General features: G+C 38.5%; 1 protein-coding gene across 1 annotated transcript in view; it reads left to right on the top strand.

Annotated features, from left to right (window-relative positions):
- The window catches only part of znf407 (zinc finger protein 407), a 273449-nt gene that overhangs the window by 161216 nt on the left and 89733 nt on the right, over window positions 1-22500 (top strand). The window contains exon 6 of the mRNA XM_062063561.1: window positions 6251-6417. Coding sequence (XP_061919545.1) covers window positions 6251-6417 — 167 coding nt within the window. The remainder of the gene's footprint in view (window positions 1-6250; window positions 6418-22500) is intronic.

Here is a 22500-nt window from a genome sequence, read left to right on the forward strand (position 1 = left end):
GGAAACTGTAGCTGCCATTATGATGTGCAGTGATGTTTTCAAATGACCGTAAGTCTTGAACTACCGTAATTTCCGGACTATAAGCCGCTACTTTTTCCCCTCGTTCTGGTCCCTGCGGCTTATACAAGGGTGCGGCTTATTTACGGCCTGTTCTTCTCCGACACCGACGAAGAGGATTTCTGTGGTTTTAGTACGCAGGAGGAAGACGATGACACAATGATTGAAGACTGACTTTTCATATACCGGTAGGCTGGTTATTTTGATAACGTACAGGCGAGCACTTTGTATTACTTTGTACTCTGCACGAATGCTGTTCGCCATGTCAAAGATGTGAAAGTTTGATTGAACGATTGAAAGATTTATTGTTAATAAATGGGACGCTTTGCGTTCCCAAAAAGTCATCTCTGTCCCGACAATCCCCTCCGTGGTAGCAGGAACCCCTATATACTACGGTAATTACACATCAAAACCCTGCGGCTTATAGTCTGGTGCGGCTTATATATGGAGCAATCTGTATTTTCCCCTAAATTTAGCTGGTGCGGCTTATAGTCAGGTGCGGCTTATAGTCCGGAAATTACGGTATACAAATTATTTCAAAGGTTAGTTACTATGGTACTCTAAGTCACAGCAGCTCAGACGAGGCACCAAGCAGTGGGGGTGGGGAGCGTTTCCACAGAGGGTCAGCCTGAAATGTGGGTGTCAGGGACAGACGTGGAAGGATATTTTCACAACAAAGTTCTAAAGCTTAGTTATATATCAGATTTGATATTGTATTTTTACCCTTTGCGTTCATATTTCGCTGTTTGTCGCGTTCTTGATTGTAAAATATGTCGATCATGAGGGGGTGTGACGTTCATATGTTGTCAATATTCAGTGTTTTATCGTTCATAGAAAAATTTAAAAGTCCATTCCGTTTCAGGCGGTCTGTCAAAACGTTTTAGCATTCAATCAGACATTATTGTGAGGTTTTGTATTAGTGTTCCTAAAAATAGATATACCAGCCCTCAGACACACTTCTTTCTCTAAATTTGGCCCCCCAGTAAAAATAATTGCCCAGGCCTGCCTTAAAGCATACATTATATTTGAGCTCTGCTTCAAATCCAAGTACGCGTGATCTGCCAATTTTACGTAAAGCACTTTTTTTTTTCATAGTGTTCACCAAGTAATAAAATAAGATGATACAAAATACAAAAAAAAAATAGTATTATAAAATGTTTAGTAATTTAAATCCGCCTTTGTGTATGTCAAGTACTCTGGGTACTCGGGTGACAGGGGATGCAAAACAATAACAATACTGAAATAAACTGCAACAAAAAACAGTGCAATACATTTTCATAACATGGTCACTACTGCCTAGTTTCTCTTGTTATATTCTTATTTTTACTGTTGTATTTTTATTCTTATTGTTGCTTTTTATTTTCATTCTTATTGTAATATTTTCTATTGTATTTCCATTATACCCCCATTATTTACTTTTTCCTTTTTGAATTTGATCTCAATTCTGTACACTGCTGCTGGAATTTTAATTTTCCAGAGGGAACTCTCCTGAAGGAATCAATAAAGTACCATCTATCTATCTATCTATCTATCTATCTATCTATCTATCTATCTATCTATCTATCTATCTATCTATCTATCTATCTATCTATCTATCTATCTATCTATCTATCTATCTATCTATCTATCTAAGTATGCAAGTGCATAAGCACACATGTATTCAACAGTCAATTTGCTAAACCTATGTCCCTTTCTCGCACTCAATTTTCCCCCCCTCTATCTTCTACCTTCAGTGGGTTTTGCATGGCGCCTGGCGGTTTAGAGGCTGCGTGCATATGCATGGGCAAGACGGTGGATCATGACGGGATCTGACACGCGGGGACAAGATCAAAGTGCTCCATCTGATCCCATAAAAAACAGACGCAAACCCTTACAAAACCCCCCGCTGTTTGTTTAACGCTGCCAGGGCACACCGCTCCATCCTCTGCTCTGTGTTCCCTCTCGTTTTTCCTCCGTCCCAGCATGCGTGCCCACGTCGAGGCCTGCCTGCCTGCCTGACTTTGCGATTAGGCTGCATGATAAACAATGGCCCGTTTAGCTCATAAAGCACGAGTGTTGCACATAATGCTTACAATAAAAGATAGCATCTCTTCACTCATCTTATTTACCTCTCCCATGGTGGCATGGGCAACGAAGCTGTTCTATAAATACCGCAGGGAGTAAAATACAGATGCAAATGCACATCTATTGGTCAAATTATGTTTCTTCTAAGTCACGTGCTAGGAAAAATAAAGCAGTTTAATGTGCATTTGATGTTGCAGGCGCCATTTTACAGCCTCCCGTTCCCTTGTCGAAAGCAGGTTTAAAATGTCTCCAGCACAACATCTATATCCAACTCAAAGTCATCTTTATGGAACATATAGATTGATATTGTAGCCAGGACACATTTTACTCTTTCCCCCTACCCCACCACCACCACCACACACACACACACACACGCACACACACACACACACACACCTTTAATTCCAGGCGTTTTCTCTCTTTACATCCCTCCCCTATTACACCGTTGTCCCCCTTCTTCCAGTAAGGAAGATGTATGAGTTTGAATTATTGATTCAGACACATGCTACATGCTGCGTGGAGTCATTATTTGTTCAGGTGAGTGTCATGCTGCTCGCTATGTAACCGATACCATGGGGCTCAAGCGACACAATCAGGACTTAAAGACAGCCACCCTCCCTAAAATAACATGATCCACGCTACAAGACAAATGCCCCCCAAAACCTGACTTCATTTGTTTATGACTCTCTCATTAGTCATGCTACACTTGAATTATAGAGGGTGGCAAAGATTAATTCCAGGACAGGCTTTTCTGTTGTATTTACTTTCTCTGTGTTTCTTGAAGCTTAATAAGGCATCATATGGAAAAAAGCGCAATTATCCTACAAAGAAAGAAAAACACTTTGACAATGTATGGGAAACAGACAGATATCTGCAATATGATGCAGTAAAGTTGTACTCCACTGTTAAGTACAACCTTAATTGTATGTACAGTTGTGGTCAAAAGTTTACATACACTTGTAGAGAACATAATGCCATGGCTGTCTTCAGTTTACAATCATTTCTACAACTCTTTATTTTTGTATGACAGTGATTGGAGCACATACTTGTTGGTCACAAAAAACATTCATGAAGTTTGGTTCTTTTATGAATTTATTATGGGTCTACTGAAAATATGATCAAATCTGCTGGGTCAAATGTATACATACAGCAATGTTAATATTTGGTTATGTGTTCCTTGGCAAGTTTCATTGCAATAAGGCACTTTTGGTACTCTTAAACTACCAAAAGTTTATGACTACATACATCTGTGTGTGAATGGGTGAATGTGGAAATAGTGTCAAAGCGCTTTGAGTTCCTTAAAAAAAGGTTTCCTGCTGGCCCCACTACGGACTGGACTCTCGCTGATGTGTTGGATCCACTGTGGACTGGACTTTCACAATATTATGTCAGACCCACTCGACATCCATTGCTTTCGGTCTCCCCTAGAGGGGGGTGGGGGTTACCCACATATGCGGTCCTCTCCAAGGTTTCTCATAGTCATTCACATCGACGTCCCACTGGGGTGAGTTTTTCCTTGCCCGTATGTGGGTTCTGTACCGAGGATGTCGTTGTGACTTGTGCAGCCCTTTGAGACACTTGTGATTTAGGGCTATATAGATAAACATTGATTGATTGATTGATTGATTGATAGAAAAGCGCTGTACAAGTACAACCCATTTACCATTTACCATCCACAAGCATCTGGCAAGATTCTGGTTGAATTTTTGACCACTCATCTTGACAAAATTGGTGCAGCTAAATTTGTTGGTTTTCTGACATGAACTTGTTTCTTCAGCATTGTCCACACGTTTAAGTCAGGACTTTGGGAAGGCCATTCTAAAACATTAATTCTAGCCTGATTTAGCCATTCCTTTACCACTTTTGACGTGTGTTTGGGGTCATTGTTTTGTTAGAATATCACTGATATGCTCCCACTATATACGCCCTCTAGATCACTAAGATCTTCTGAGACCAATCTGTTAGCGGTTCCAAGAGTAAACTCAAATCAAGGGAGAGCATCATTCAGTCACTATGCAACACATAGCTGGAATAAACTTCCTGAAGATGTCAGACTCTCCCCAACTCTCACTACTTTTAAAACTAGACTGAAGACTTTTATGTTCACCTTAGCTTTCAGCTAAATCTTTTAATCTTTTAACTTTTAACGTCTGCACTGTTTTTATTTTTATTGTCTGCATTTTAATTTTGCTTTTATTTTCTTTCATTTCACTTTGTTGTCTGTGAAGCACTTTGAGTCTGCCTTGTGTATGAAAAGCGCTATACAAATAAAGTTGCCTTGCCTTGCCTTGCCTAGAACACCCAACTGCGCCCAAGTCCCAACCTCCGGGCTGATGATTTTAGGTTGTCCTGATGCATTTGAAGGGAATCCTCTTTTTTCATTGTCCAATTTAATCTCTGTAAAGCACCAGTTCCATTGCCAGTAAAACAGGCCCAGAGCATAATATTACCACCACCATGCTTGACGGTAGGGATGGGGTTCCTGGGATTAAAGGCCTCACCTTTTCTCCTCCAAACATATTGCTGTGTATTGTGGCCAAACAGCTAAATTTTTGTTTCATCTGACCACAGAACTTTCCTCCAGAAGGTCTTATCTTTGTCCATGTGATGTCAGATGAAACAAAAACCATCACCAACAAAAAAAAATCTCAGAACTAAGTAGAGTTTATTCATATTAATATTAATAATGAATAGATTTATATAGCGCTTTTTTCTAGTGATTTAAACTGCGTGACTCTGAGATTTCGGAATCGACAGATCCCTTTGCTGCATTGCCAACAACATGGATGTTCCTGTCTAATTAATTAATATGTGGCGAGAAATTGGAAAGCAACAAATAATGCAACGTTGAAAGACATTTTCCAAACAAGCACTAAGAATTGTATTGTGCCATAGGTATAAAAAGGCTTCCACAATCCCACTGCACTTCCCGTTTGTTGTATTCTGTTATTGTAATAAGTGAAATGTATAAGGAAATATTACAACTTTTTAAAAAGTTTATAAGCTGTGAGACTATTTTTGGCTCTTGTAGTCAGAATGTTTTGCTAGTGCGTATATATAGTGTAATGATTGTCAAAAAAAAGCGTTTGGCACAAGGACATGGATCAGTGCATCACTTTTGCTCGACTGAGATTATTATGTTTTATCAAAATTAAAGGAGATGCTGATGTTACAGATGACAGTTTGTAAGTCAGTACTGTATTTGAAGGCTGTACCAATAAGAACATATTGGTAGAGTGGCTGTGCCAGCAATCGGAGTGTTGCTGGTTACTGGGGTTCAATTCCCACCTTCTACCTTCCTAGTCACGTCCGTTGTGTCCTTGGGCAAGACACTTCACCCTTTGCCTCTGATGGCTGCTGGTAGCGCCTTGCATGGCAGCTCCCGCCATCAGTGTGTGAATGTGTGTGTGAATGGGTAAATGTGGAAATACTGTCAAAGCGCTTTGAGTACCTTGAAGGTAGAAAAGCGCTATACAAGTACAACCCATTTATCATTTATATATGAAACAGGACCTTCATGAAATAATTTGTGGGTAAAATGTTGATAACTGTTCATTTAACCCTGGCTAAGTGGTTGGGGATGCTGGACAGCTGAACTTTATTCTCCCCACAGACCCCTCCGCCTCGTGTGTGTGTGTGTGTGTGTGTGTGTGTGTGTGTGTGTGTGTGTGTGTGTGTGTGTGTGTGTGTGTGTGTGTGTGTGTGTGTGTGTGTGTGTGTGTGTGTGTGTGTGTGTGTGTGTGTGTGTGTGTGTGTGTGGACTATAACAGAATTTCTGTAGTCCTCTGGGCCCTGGTGCAAAGCAGAGAATAAATGGTGGAGGTGGCAGGCCAGGACAGAAAAATCAATGCCTGCTTATACAGACATGACACGCCAGCAGCCAACGTGCACTGTGCGTGCACGTGTGTCTGTGTTTGTGTGTTTGTCAGTGTAGATATACAGCGCACAATCAAATGGCCCTGTGCTTTGTGACTATGAGTGTGACTACCCAGCAAACTCCATTCATGGCGAAGATTTTCCAATATTTTATGTCCAAACTGGGATCAGTAAATAACATTGTTTTTTTTCTCCCGCTCTGTTTCGTTTCCCCTCCCTTTCTTCTGCCTTCTCTACCTTCTACACTCTGCAGGAAGTTCGATTGCAAGTTGTGTGAGCGCTCCTTTAGTGAAAAATGGGCCCTAAACAACCACCTGAAACTTCACAGTGGCGAGAAACCTTATAAGTGTTCCTGGCCGTCCTGTCACTATGCCTTCCTGAACCTGTCAGCCATGAAGGACCATTATCGTACACACACTGGTGAGAAAGCTACTCTATTAACTTGTACCTAAAATTATTTGCATCCTGTTCTGTTATGTCAGCACACACACACACACGCACACACACACACACACACACACACACACCCACACACACACACGCATTCTTGTATTAGTTACCTTATTGAGACCTCTGAATAATGCCATAGGACCACCCTTTCTAGATATATAAAGATTTGTATTTACAACATAATAATATATACATACTACGCAAATATAAAAAAGCTTGTTGTGAAAAATGAGTTGGAATTTCACAAGAAAAAGGTCACAATTTCACAAGAAAAACTTTGGCATTTTGGCAGTAATATAATAAAAGTTGTAATTTTACTCAATGCAAGTCAACATTTCACAAGAAAAACTGAACATTTGTGCAATATCATGATAAAAGGTAGAATTTTACTCCAATAACAGTTGCAATTTTACAAGAAAAGCTTAAAATGTTGGCAATTTTATGAAAAGAGTCATAATTTTACTCGACAAAAGTCACAATACCGTGGGGCGGTATAGCTCGGTTGGCAGAGTGGCCGTGCCCGCAACTTGAGGGTTCCAGGTTTGATCCCCACTTTCGCCATTTTAGTCACTGCCGTTGTGTCCTTGGGCAAGACACTTTACCCACCTGCTCCCAGTGCCACCCACACTGGTTTAAATGTACCTTGGATATTGGGTTTCACTATGTAAAAGCGCTTTGAGTCACTAGAAAAAAATGTTTTATAAATATAATTCACTTCACACAATTTTATAAGAAAACTTAAAAATGTTGGCAATATTATAACAATAATCGGAATTTTACTCGGCAAAATTATGACAAAAGTCTTAATTTTACTCAAAAGAGTGTCACTCACTATTTTACAAGAACAATACAAACATGGCAATATTGGGATAAAAGTCAGAATTGTATATGAAGATTGTCACCATTTTGCATTAAAAAGTAATCATTTTACATAAAAAAGTAATAATTTTATGAGAAAATATTGCAATATTACAGAAACAAAAATAATATGTGAAATTGTTTCCAATTTTATAAGAAAAAAGTGGACACATTGTGAGAAAAAGACTGCTTTTAGTAAAAAAAAAAAAAAAACAGTTTTGATTTTTTGTTTGGAATTTTTTAATCTTCATTATTTACTTCAAGTTTTTACATTATGTCTCTATATACATATTTATTCTATGTGTTCTATTAATTTTGACCAAAGGGGGCGCATTTCAATTTCTTACACACACTTGTTATTACATATAATGGCCAGAGGGAGAGCACTTCAAATTTTTACACACACTTGTTATTTCATATGTTAACCAGAGGGGGAGCATTTTTAAAACCGACACACAGTCAATTTGAAAAATCTCTCTTTTTTGTGACCACCCTAATTTTGATAGATTTCACCACCAGGGGTGCAAATGCGACATGCTCTATTAGATGCAATGTTTTTCCGTATTGGGTCCATGATTTCGGTCTTAACTTGTTCACCGGTCCTCAGGTACTTTTTCTTGTTGATGTCTCAAGAAGGGTAGAAATACAAGAACACACTCACACGCACACACACACACACACACACACACACACACACACATGTATATATATATAGATAGATATATATATATATATATATATATATATATATATATATATATATATATATATATATATATATATATATATATATATATATATATATATATATATATTAATATATATAAATATACATATATATATATATATATATATATCAATATATATATATATATACATATATATATATATATATTGATATATACATATATATATATATATATATATATATATATATATATATATTGATATATATAAATATATATATATATATATATATATATATATATATATATATATATATATATATATATATATATATATATATATATATATATATATATAAATATATATAAATATACATATATAATATATATATATATATGATATATATATATATATATTATATATATATATATATGTATATTTATATATATATTAATATATATATATATATATATATATATATATATATATATATATATATATATATATTTATATATATATATTTATATATATATTTATATATATATATAGGGATGATGTTTGATAAGAAATTATCGAGTTCGAGCCTATTATCGAATCCTCTTATCGAACCGATTCCTTATCGATTCTCTTATCGAGTCCAGATAGGTTGTTGTATATGGAAAAAAAAACACAATATTTGGTTTAACAAAAGCTCACTTTTATTATATAAGAACAAAATAAAATCTAATAAATACATAAATATTGACTGTTACCCCCCTAAAAAAATAAAATAAAATAAATAAATATTGACTGTTGTTACCCAAAGTATATTAAGTGGGATTTTTAAGTAAAACAAATATATACAGTAACACAAAAACAACCTGTCTCTGTGATCACTATAGGTGTATAAATAATACTATAGTGTTAAATAAAATCAGTCTCTTGGGCACAAAACTGAAAATAATACAGCTCTCCAAAAAGTGCACTTCTGCTGCTATTTGACATAACTGTTTGTTATGATGCTTTGACATTTTTGCACTTTATTTCTTTATTGAAAGAAAATTATATGAAGAGAAAAGTTGTTTGCAAATGTGGTTACAATGCTAAAAAATGAAAAGTTAAAGCTAAAAAAATAAATACACTTTATTGAGTTAACATTATTTCTTTATAGTGGGAAAGATGTGATGTTATGAGCTAGGAATATAACAACTACACTACCCATCATGCAACGGGAGTGACGAGCATGCGCGGTAGCCCCGAAAAGTGTTGTTGCATGTCACCACCCGGCAGCTAAGAATGAGGTTATGAGCACGCTGTGAAAGTAAACGTCAAGAACTCAGCCAACACGCCTCGTCTGCATTATTTATAATTAGACAGACAACACATATACAGTGTGATTTTGTTTTGTTTACAAGGAAAGAAAAACAAAAGTTAAAAAAGGGAGATGTCATATATATGTATGTGCTGCGGTTGCTTTAAGAACGTTGCGACAGCTGCCGTAAAGGAGGTGCGTTGCTAGCCTGGTTGCTATGTTTCCGGTTGGTCGTAAAAGTGTTCGTCATGTGTTTGTACCCTGCTCAAATCGCTCAGTAAAGTTATTCATTGGATTATACCTTTTGTTTTGAACTTTATTACACCTTGGAGCGCTTTTTCTTGTCCATTGTTTTTCCTGCTTTCCCTATCTGCGCCTAATGACTGAGCTACGTGACGTCATTTCTTGTGATGTCTCACGGGGCATTTCTGGTCGGGACGGGATTGGTCCCAGGGATTCGAATAAAGAAGCAACTCTTTTTCTTTACTACAGTGGTCTCGATAACGGGTACCGGTTCTCAAAAAGGGATTCGAGTCCGAGGACTCGGTTCTTTTCTTATTGAACAACCGGGAAAACCAGTTTCGAGTATCATCCCTATATATATATATATCCATCCATCCATCCATTTTCTACCGCTTATTCCCTTCGGGGTCGCGGGGGGTGCTGGAGCCTATCTCAGCTACAATCGGGCGGAAGGCGGAGTACACCCTGGACAAGTCGCCACCTCATCGCAGGGCCAACACAGATATATATATATAAATATATTCTTGGATCAAACAAAATGTACTTTCTGATACATCTATAGATGTGCAAACTGAATGCACAAGAACTTGTGTTAACTGTGAAAATCTCACATTGATAATGAATTTTCACAGCTTTGTTTGGAAAAAACATACACACATTTTTGGCTGATTATAGCCATGACTTGGCCATCTGTACTCATTTTCAGCACCCAGAGACAGTTGAGCAGAATTTTTTGGTCCCAAAGAGACTAAAAGCTCTCAATTCTGCCGCCTTCTAAAGTATATAATTTAATCAACCACTTTGATTGAAAAGTGCTGGGGGAAATAATATACATTCAGCTGGTCAACAGCTATGTGTTCCTTATCCCCATCCCCATTTATATTCTTTCAACAGCTATAAATACTTTAGAAATAATTGCTATACTAACTCATTTAAAAACTAAACATGTCTTGATAAAAGGTTAAGTGACTTTGAACTAGACTGACACCAATATTAGTTATTCATTTCAGTTTCAGTTTATGTCGAACAATGTAATGCATCACATATTTCCAGTTGTTTCATTACAGCATGTCCGAAAAGGGGTAGGAAGAAGCAGAGCTTATTTAATCCGACCCCTTTCCAGTGGCCTAGTGGTTAGAGTGTCCGCCCTGAGATCGGTAGGTTGTGAGTTCAAACCCTGGCCGAGTCATACCAAAGACAATAAAAATGGGACCCATTACCTCCCTGCTTGGCACTCAGCATCAAAGGTTGGAATTGGGGGTTTAATCACCAAAAATGATTCCCGGGCTGGACACCGCTGCTGCTCACAGCTCCCCTCACCTCCCAGGGGGTGAGGGTGATGGGTCAAATGCAGAGGATATTCTCACCACACCTAGTGTGTGTGTGACAATCATTGGTACCATTTATCTCACAGAAGAGAAGTCTTTTCTCAGCACCTATCATTCAAGCCTTAAAACAAGTCAACTAGGTTTGCAACACAAGATGCAAGATAGTTGCTACGTCATTATCGTGTAACAGCTAAACAGATCCAACTATTTTGTTAGCCATAAGTTATAATCGGTTAGGAATAGGATTTGTGTATGGCATTCATGTGCACAGCACTGATCTTTTACATGGTGTATCTTAAAAAATATATCATGTACTTTTGTATATCAATACCCTCTATTAGCATGTCGGTGGGTATGCATTTAAGCAAGGTGTGCCATGCAAATAGGACACAATGAAGTGACCTCAGACGCCATCTTGGAGATCTGTCATATTGTTGCTGTCGTCTTCTTGCTCCACAGCAACGTTGTGGATTATTACTTCACTTTTTCCCTTTTTTGAGTGGATTAATCTTGGCCTGTGGTGTACTGGAATGCAGGGATCAACGCCAGGAGGATGTTAGAGGTGGTTGTGCGGTAGCTTTGGCCCGTGAGTAAAGCTGTGGTTTCCACTTCAAACTGACACTAAACTCTCCAGCATTGCATTGCCTTGCTAATCGTGCGTGACTTTGGGTAGGGAATATTGTGTTACAAACTTTTGGCTGGTGTACAGGTTTATTTTGTGTGAAAGCTTATCCCTTTATTGATGTTTCCTATTATCAGATCCTACACTGTCTCTTATTGTGAATAGGTGTAGTGTAATAATTACGTGACGTTTACCAGGATAAAAAATACAGATAGCCGTATCAATTTTTGAGAATCCTAAGAGTACTTAGAGCAGTGGTTCTTAACCTTGTTGGAGGTACCGAACCCCACCAGTTTCATTTGCGCATTCACCGAACCCTTCTTTAGTGAACAATAAAATGTTTTTTTCAAAATTGTATCTTAATTTATAAATATTAACCAGGAAATTATGTTATTATATTAAAAAAATACTAGTTAAAGATATATTTTACAAACAAAGTTACAGGAATGTACACATGATCCCATGTTTGCATCTTATTGTGTAACATGTGAATGTTTTAGTGGGAACTCAATGCGATATCTGAAAGGGGTACACATTATTTCCAAAGCAGGAACCCCACCCAGACATACAATACTAGTACACAGCTCATGAAAAACTATTTGTTGTTATTGTCATTGTAATTGGGCCAAAACACTTATATTAGAAAATAATCTCATGGAAATGACTGCTGCCATTTGATTATAATAATAAAACAATTAACTTGTTGTTTAATCAGGTTTGGGACCGGTGTGCTGCTGGTGTGGCCACAGTGCATGTACACGTCTAACGTCGCTCACATGTGCTCCACTGAATGCTCAAGGAGTTTTTGCGTTTGCTCACGGATATGGAAAATTAGAGGGAACATTGTTTGGGGGTATCCATAATACGCCGATAGGGAGAAGTTTGTATTCACACGATGAGTCGGGTGTGTCTTGCCCTCCACGGCAGAGTCTCCGCCAAACCCCTGAGGCCGACTCACCGAACCCCTAGGGTTCGATCGAACCCAGGTTAAGAACCACTGACTTAGAGAGTCCTCCAGTACCGACTCAGTGCTCTGAAATTAACATGTCGGTGTCAACATAAAAGGGACACGTTTGATAAACTTACCAGTTTATATGACAACGATTAACATTAAAAAAAAGATCAATTAAGAACTACATTTTGCCCTTAACAGTGAACCTATGTTTTCTGAATGGAAATACAAACTAAACTGCTCTATTGTAGGGTTCTTCTAGCATAGGCCTATTCAACTGGCAGGCCACATCTGGCCCGCCAAAGCTTTTCATTTGGCCCACCGAACATCAACCAAATAAGCTTGTTGAACCTAGGATTTTTGGGAGGTGCACGGAGGCTACGCGGGAGGCTACTACGCAGACGATGGCGTCACCTAAGCAAGCTTCGCGTCGTAAGAGTATACACCAAACTTAACTCACCGCCTATCATGTTAGCACTATTATTTGTTCAATTGAAATCAATGCCTCCTCATTTAGATGAGCATGACGAGAAACAGATTATGTCTGCCTCTGAGGCGGGGAGCTCCAGCTAGACGAATGTCACCGAGCAGCGACTAAGTTTGTGGTCTATTTGCTACAGTAGACACTCCTAATTTTCGGTTTAATTGTAGTCAGACAAAAAGTTGCATGTTTTCCTCCAACTAGATTTTCTCTCAGTCATTATATTATACAGGTGAAACTCAAAAAATTTAAATATTGTGGACAAGTCCATTCATGTAAGCAAGTAACTTCAAATGTGAAAGTAATATGTGGTATTAACTCATTACATGCAAAGTGAGGTATCTAAAGCCTTTACTACCGTTTTGATGATATTGGCTTACACTTTTTGAAACCCCACATTTTCTGAGAGTTTCAATTCAGGGTTTACATAAACTGTGAGCCACAATAATCAAAATTATAATCAATAAAGGTTTGATATATCTCACTTTGCATGTAATACATTAATATCACATGTTACTAAATATTAGATAACTGTGTAATTTGTACATGATTTATTTTGTTAAATTCAACAGAAGAATATTTATTTATTTATTTATTTATTTTTAAAGTACCCTTTTTTCTTCTATGCTACATAGGTGACCTCTCTGTAGGCTTTCTAATGTCAAGATGCTTCTAAACTCAACACAATTGAGGCTAATCCACCATTTTTAAATATTTTTTTCCAAATCAGAATCTAAAAGAGAATTGTTAGGGACCAAATTGTTAGGCAGGATCAAAAGTGGAATTGGAACTAGAAAAATCTTATCAATTCGCATCCCTACTAGGGTTGATCATATATGCAGTACTCCTTCCACCCCACAGGGGGCAACAGCCAGGCATATGTGTCACATTGAAGCAGCAGTAGGGTGAGTAGAAAAATACTACTCATTCAAACCTGAAAAAAATCTGACTTTTAACAGAGACTGGACAACAAAATATGTATATTCTGCCCATGCTCAAATCATTGTTTCCTGTCGGACCATTTAAGCCTCAGACAAAGTGATCGAGACAAGCAGCAACAACGGTAGAAATCCACACGTGTAAGCTTCATCACGAAACTTGCTCAAATATTTGTCAGTATATATTGTGCATAAATATATTTAAATAAATAAATGATAAATGGGTTATACTTGTATAGCGCTTTTCTACCTTCAAGGTACTCAAAGCGCTTTGACAGTATTTCCACATTCACCCATTCACACACCCATTCACACACTGATGGCGGGAGCTGCCATGCAAGGCGCTAACCAGCAGCCATCAGGAGCAAGGGTGAAGTGTCTTGCCCAAGGACACAACGGACATGGCTAGGATGGTAGAAGGTGGGGATTGAACCCCAGTAACCAGCAACACTCCGATTGCTGGCACAGCCACTCTACCAACTTTGCCACGCCGTACTTGGTTTTACATTGAAATTGCTGACTTCGTGATGACGTTTATATTTGTTGTTGTGCTGTTTTTTTTTCTGAGAGTAACTTTGGTAATCAAAGCTCGTTTAATTCATGGAGTGGTGAATTTGACCAGTAGAGGGCAATAATGCTACACCTTAGGTTTAATTGTGATGAGTCACATACATTGTGTCCAATGTTTGATGTGGATGTTGTCTATTTTTTATATGCGTAAACATCCGTAGTATATTGCGTGAATGTAGTAACACTAAACCTTCTATTTGATGTTAAATACACAATGGTCATTATGTAAAATACAAATGGACGTTATACTTTTGTAACGTTTATTCTATGCTTATATTTTCAGTCTTAAAAACCTAAATGAAGGAAGAAGTAAGTAAAACTGAGGGAGTATAATAATTTAAAAGAAAGAACATCAATCCTCAACAAAACTTCTGGAGCTTTCGTTTCTTCATGCTGTTAACTATCCATTGAGCTGCACACGCTGAAAAGGTAGAGCAAGGGCAGAATAATTAATTGATTGCCAGTGCAGTGTGAAAGCTGATGTGTTAACTATTATAATTAAGTAAACGGTCTCAAAATAATAAAACCTTGGAGGCATTTTCTGAAGAGACATCCACATTTCGATGTCCGGACCCTGAGCCCTTGGGCTCTTAAAACTGCGGCCCTCTTCATTATGTAGTTGAATAGCCCTGTTATAGCATATTCTGCAGTTCAAGGATACTTTTCTTTAGATGATACCCCCTCAGCAATAGCCCAGGTCAACCAAATTGTCTTTTTGCTGCAACCAAGCCTTTCCTTCTCGGCCCTAATAACGTCTCACACGTGTCCCGTTTAAGTCAGGGAAAGACACAGCAGCAGCCAGCGGCCTGACAGGCTGACTGAATGCTTGCAGGAGAGCCCTCCATCCGTCATGGGTGCCTGCTGTGTGAGAGAGAGACTTGCTGGATGTTATTTTAAATGTGTTTTAACAGTGATGTAACGTCAAGGCACCGCTGACATAATTAGATGTTTTATTTTCATTTGTATCCAGCACTCATCATTCCCTATCAGGCGACTGGCATCTCGTCACCCAGTTCCCACCTGGAGAGGTGTGCTATTGTGTGTATGCATGTGCATTTGTCATAAAGAGAAACACCAACAGGAAGAGATTGAATTAAGTCAGAAAAGGGGGAAATAATAATTACTATTATAATTATGCAGAAGCTGTAAGGCCAGTGACTAAAGGGGGAGGTATTCGGAGCTCAGTTGTGTGGGAAAACCTTGTATTAGTTTCCTTGTGTTGTTGTACAATAAATACGTTTGGTAACACTTTAGTATGGGGAACATATTTTAAGTAACAAAGACTTAATTTAGAGTTATTTGGACATTAGGGGAACATATAAGGGTTAGGGTTACTAATAAGCAATAAATCTGAGGTTATTGAGGGAAGACTCTTAGTTAATGGCTTACTGGTTGTATAATAAGGCAATGCAGAATAAGGCATAAATAAGTACTTAATAATGACTAATTAAGAGCCAATATGTTACTAATTTGCATGTTAATACGAAACTAATTAATGGTGAATATGTTACCCATACTAAAGTGTTACCAGAAGTTTAATGCTAAATGCAAGTTCAAGGTCAACAAACACCCCAAAAAAAATCATGACATATCACAAACACACACACATGCAACTGGAACAACTAGAATACATTTGTATCAAATAGATAACTAACCAAAACCATCACCTCTCCCTCAAAAGCGATATTATTGCTGAATGTGAAAGCTGGTCCTAAAAGCTATCACAGCATATCCAAGGGTACTGCCAGAAATTTTGGACATCACATTTACCAGCTGTTTTTTTGCACAATCCAATTTTTTTAGGCTTGTCAGTCAGCCCCACATACGCTGCCAAGAGTATATCAACATGCAGGGTATCCTTGGAGGAGTTATCTTATGTATTTGCATGATATTTGAACCGCATTTTATTGTTAAAGACAAAAACACCCAGCCGAATATTTTGTCAAGCAATTGTCCCGCAAAGCAAATGTATTGTACTATAAAGCAGTAGATAAGGCACAATTATTATTATACCAACATTCGCACCCATGAAGTCAAAGTCAAGATGTAATATGTCATAATTTGTTCACCTTATAAAGGGAGAAAGGTAAGACTTGCAGCTCTCCTTGTATTGCCCTGAACTGAATTCATTGCTCCTTTCTGATTTGTGTGTTTTTGTTATTAATCACTTTTCTCTACACCAGTCCTGTCTGAGGGATTGGAAGGAGGGCGGGTAAGGGAGTTCTGTGGTCTTCAGCCGCCAGGGTCATTTGTAACCGCTGATGAATGAGCGACACAAATAAATAAGTGTGCTGCTTCTGACCCACCCAGCTTTTTCCCAGGCTCTCGGGCATTGCAGAGAGGGGAGCGGTCACCGTGGGGGGTTGGGGGACTGAACACAACGACAGAGCTGCAATTGATTTCCTCATTGCCTCAGTTTGTCGCTTAATCTGGCAATATGCTGATAAATCTTCGTACTTTGTCAATTAATTTCCCTGAAAAATGAGAGGCAAAACGGCCGGGACATCAATACAGCAGCGGATTCAGTGTCAAAAATTAAGCGGTGAAATTAATTGCCCTCCCTTCCTCTCCTGTTAAAACATAACTAATGACGGAGGCAATTATAGCTGCATGCAGACACACACATATAATGGAGAATATATACCGTACTACACATGTAAGGAAAGGTTGCATCTTGAATTATAATAAATAAGAGCTTAGGTGCATCATGGGGGAAAAAACAAATGATTGTGCTTTAAAGGCTAACCATGCATAAGCCTAAACAGAACATTTTTTAGGGTTGAATATACATAAAAATGCTCGAGTGATTCATACGGAACTGATAGTCATGGAAGTTAGTTAATTTTTTTAGGACCTTTAATTGACTGTGCCTCACTCTTATGTTATCCCACCTTGTCGTCCAAGTCGCCAGACGGGGCAACGTTACAGATCAGCAGATGAAAAGCACACATGTAATTTATTGCCAATGTTTTCTCCTCAAGAATCCTCAAGAATAATTGTGGCGACCGCAGCTGGGCATAAGGATCGATGGCAATGGATTTTTCTGCGGTGAGGTCTTGTAGCGCTTGGTGTAATGAGAGATGGAGAGAGGGAAAGGAGTGAAGAAGGGATCAGCAGTGTTTTTCTTATGTAGAATTAAAGCCTAAGCAAACAGGGTTTACAGGATAGAGACTAGCCTCTTTTACGTTGCCTGTTAAATACATATTTGTATTCCTTTATTTCACATGTTATTTGGTATAAACGGCTGGGGAGATACTTACCCTGGTCATGGTCTGCAAAAGTTGAATTGAGGATACCGTCTAATCAGCACTACTACGTGCTGCCGATATTCCACTTCAGAGGTTGCATGCTGGGCCGTTGTCACATTTTTGCCGCCCTATGTTTGTGCAACTGTCACAGTCCAACAAGTAAAATATACTCATACTATTTAGAGACTTGGTTCGACACAGAATATCAGACCTTGCAGAGTATGTGGAACCTAGACCTGCTGCCCCAGACCATGTAGATCTTAAAGTGGAGAAATGTATTGAAGTTGTCAGTGTTATTTCCACACTTTCAGACCAAGATATCGACCTGTACTCCCGTGCTTCAAAGTTTGCGAAGGGTTCCAAAGACAAGTGGAACCAATCAGGTGTTACTGTAGTACTCGCCCACTGACTTTGATGGCTCAGTTAACAGGTAAAATACATGTATTAAGTTAAAGTTAAAGTACCAATGATGGTCACACACACACTAGGTGTGGTGAAATTATCCTCTGCCTTTGACATATCACCCTTGATCACCCCCTGGGAGGTGAGGGGAGCAGTGAGCAGCAGCGGTGGCCGCGCCTGGGAGTCATTTTGGTGATTTAACCCCCAATTCCAACCCTTGATGCTGAGTGCCAAGCAGGGAGGTAATGGGTTCCATTTGTATAGTCTTTGGTATGACTCGGCCGGGGTTTGAACTCACGACCTACTTTATGAAACTGCCTCCCAGATTCATGAAAATATAACTTGATGGTGAAATAATTATTTAAATAGTTAAATTCATAGATATAATTTCAAATTAAATGTATTAATGATAAATCTAATAACTGCAGCACGGTGCAACAGGGGTTAATGCTGTTGCCTAACAATAAGAAGGTCCTGGGTTTGATCCCTGGGCTCTGGGTCTTTCTGTGTTGAGTTTGCATGTTCTCCCTGTCACTGCGTGGGTTCCCTCCGGGTACTCCGGCTTCCTCCCACCTCCAAAGAAATGCACCTGCGGATAGGTTGATTGGCAACACTAAATTGGCACTAGTGTGTGAATGTTGTCTGTCTATCTGTGTTGGCCCTGTGATAAGGTGGCGACTTGTCCAGGGTGTACCCCGCCTTCTGCCCGAATGCAGCTGAGATAGGCTCCAGCACCCCCCGCGACCCCATAAGGGACAACCGGTAGAAAATGGATGGATGGAGGGATGGAATTTCACATTAAATGTATTAATGATACATCTAATAACAGCAGCACGGTGGATACAGGGGTTTTCATGATCTCCCTGTGACTGTGTGGGTTCCCTCCAGGTATTCCAGCTTCTTTCAAAGTCATGCATCTGGGGATAGGTTGATTGGCAACACTAAATTGACCCTAGTGTGTGAATGTGAGAGTGAATGCTGTCTATCCGTGTGGGGACTTGTCCAGGGTGTACCCCACCTTCCGCCCGAATGTAGCTGGGATAAGCTCCAGCCACCCCCGTGAACCAGAGAGGGACAAGTGGTAGAAAATGGATGGCTGGACATTTAATAACGAATGTATTATATTGTTGATTTATGTATAACATAATCCTCGCAGTAATCAAGGGAACGCTATAGTTTTTTGGGGGGTTTTTTCATGGTAGGTTTATTTTGACACAGAATATCCGCCAAAAAAATTAAGGGAAAACATTACACACTGTACTATTCAATATGTTTTAATTTAAAAACCTTTGATGTGTATTACGCACACTTCAGTATAATTGCATTTAGCATTTTTTTTAAAACATCACACTTTATGTTGCATTGTGGGTTTACTCCTACATTTTATTTTGATCAAAATCTAACCTGGTATATACCTTATTATCTATTTTTAAATATTTGCAGACAGATCTATATTAATTTTAAGAAAACATGTTTACACAATGTACAAATGGCTTGTGGTACAAAATGTCAATGTTGACAAATGCTGCTTTTTTAAGGCTGTTTTTCTCTCCTCTAAGTGGCACTTCATTAAAGCTCTTGTCACAGTTGAGGGGCTTTAAATGGGTAAGATAGAGGAAACTTAAAGCAGCTTTGTCTCTCTGGACTCAATAAAAGCTATCAGTGCACAAGAGGAGCACTTGGAGTATAACTGAAGCCCGGTTGGAAAAGTCATCCACTTGAATGATCAGACCTGGAGCTCAACATTCAAATTGAAGATGTTTACCGTGTGGAGGACGTTGGACGTTGTGTTTTTGATGGATACAGTATCTGTCAATTGTATAAAGGCTTTGACACAATGTTATGCATGTGTTCAAATGCTGTCGTGTGTTTACACTGCCCAGTACGTCGCTATGTTTGTGGAGTGTATGACTTCTTCTGCACAACAGGAGAGAGAAAAGAGAGAGGGAGCTCATCATGCTGTTAATGACGGGGCCAGATGCAGAGAAGGGAGGAGTGTGAAAAAGCTCTCCACGCTCCCCATCTGGAAGGCATCGCCCCCAAATGAAGTTGTAGAAAACCATCCCATTGATAATAAAGCTAATTTTTATGGCTCTGACAAGTATGTAATTATGTTCAGCGGTGCTTTTCAGATTTTATCACAGTCAATAAACCACACTGGCAATTTCCCGTCCCCCATTTGACATATTTACATGGATCCGTCTGATTGGGGGGAATTACTTAGCTGTGAGAGCTCTGATGGATATACACTACTGATCTGTGACTTCTGGTAGGCTCATCTGTTAGCCAACTAGCCTGCTTCTCATATATTCACTCTACTTGTTGTATTCACTTTTCGCCTTTCTTTAAAACCATATTTTTGGTTCATTTACGTTTTGGACTAATGTTTTTGTTTACATTTTGCATCATTGTGCTTCAGAAATATTTTTTTTTGCTCATTTATGAAATTATTTTAACATGATACCGTACTGTAGTGAGACACTTCAGCCATTGATTAGTCATACAACACTGTTTTACTACAGCTATTCTGACTTTATTTTTATTTTGAGACATTGTGATTTATTGTATTTATTTGTAACAATCACCTTATATATAAGTTGTTTTATTTGGGTAATATGTGTCTAGTCTTGTTATTTATTTAGTATGCAAGTTATCATCGCATGAATATAAATATATGGCAGGACATTTACTTACCCTGCAAGAGGGCATACACTTCTGCAAGTGTGGAATATATATATAGTTGTGGTCAAAAGTTTACATACACTTGTAAAGAACATAATGTAATTGCTGTCTTGAGTTTCCAATAATTTGTGATAGAGTGATTGGAGCACATACTTGTTTGTCACAAAAAACATTCATGAAGTTTGGTTCTTTTATCAATTTATTATGGGTCTACTGAAAATGTGACCAAATATGCTGGGTCAAAAGTATACATAAGCATATATATATATATATGGTATACTGTATACATACTCTGGGCTGATGATTTTAGGTTGTCCTGAAGAATTTGGAGGTAATCCTCCTTTTTCATTGTCCCGTTTACTCTCTGTAAAGCACCAGTTCCATTGGCAGCAAAACAGGTCCAGAGCATGATACTACCACCACCACGCTCGACTGTAGGTGTGGTGTTCCTGGGACTAAAGGCCTCACCTTTTCTCCACCAAACATATTGCTGGGTATTGTGGCCAAACAGCTCAATTTTTGTTTCATCTGACCACGGAACTTTCCTCCTGAAGGTCTTATCTTTTTCCATGTGATGTCAGATGAAACAAAAATTTTGCTGTTTGGCCACAATATCCAGCAATATGTTTATGAGGAGAAAAGGTGAGGCCTTTAATCCCAGGAACACCAGACCTACCGTCAAGCATGGTGGTGGTAGTATTATGCTCTGGGCCTGTTTTGCTGCCAATGGAACTGGTGCTTTACAGAGAGTACATGGGACGATGAAAAAGGAGGATTACCTCCAAATTTTTCAGGACAACCTAATATCATCAGCCCGGAGGTTGGGTCTTGGGCGCAGTTGGGTGTTCCAACAGGACAATGACCCCAAACACACGTCAAAAGTGGTAAAGGAATGGCTAAATCAGGCCAGAATTAGGGTTTTAAAATGGCCTTCCCAAAGTCCTGACTTAAGCGTGTGGACAATGCTGAAGAAACATGTCCATGTCAGAAAACCAACAAATTTAGCTGAACTGCACCAATGTGTCAAGAGGAGTGGTCAAAAATTCAACCAGAAGTTTGTGGATGGCTACCAAAAGTGCCTTATTGCAGTGAAACTTGCCAAGGGACATGTAACCAAATGTTAACATTGCTGTATGTATACTTTTGACCCAGCAGATTTGGTCACATTTTCAGTAGACCCATAATAAATTAATGAATGTTTTTTTGTGATCAACAAGTATGTGCTTCAATCACTCTATCACAAAAAAATAACAGTTGTAGAAACTCAAGACAGCCATGACATTATGTACTTCATAAGTGTATGTAATCTTTTCACCATGACTGTATATACACATTTTTTATAAATGTTATGTAGTTGAAACCACATCCAGTTGAGATTTATTTTCTAAGGTGAGCTGCACTTTTTGTTAATGTTGCCTATTGTTCACAATCATTGTGAGAGACAAGAACACATTTGTGTTTATATTTTTTGCATTCTAATGTATAATAGTCAGCTCGTTCTAGGTGACTAGCCATGCTGCTAATGGGAGAAATCCACCCTGCCTATGAATCACCCTAAAAAAAGCATCCAAAAACCAACAACAATACTTAATTTACGTTCGCAACTTGCATAATAACCAAGCTGTCGTGACATTGTCAACAGCTGAATGGCTTTTGAGTTGTAATGCACAACACAATACGATTGGACACAAATCTGTACTGACTGAAAAACATGAACAATCATATTACAGTATCTGTAAAGTATTAGCCCA

This window comes from Entelurus aequoreus, linkage group LG11 (genome assembly GCF_033978785.1).
Source record: "Entelurus aequoreus isolate RoL-2023_Sb linkage group LG11, RoL_Eaeq_v1.1, whole genome shotgun sequence".
Taxonomy (NCBI): Eukaryota; Metazoa; Chordata; class Actinopteri; order Syngnathiformes; family Syngnathidae; genus Entelurus; species Entelurus aequoreus.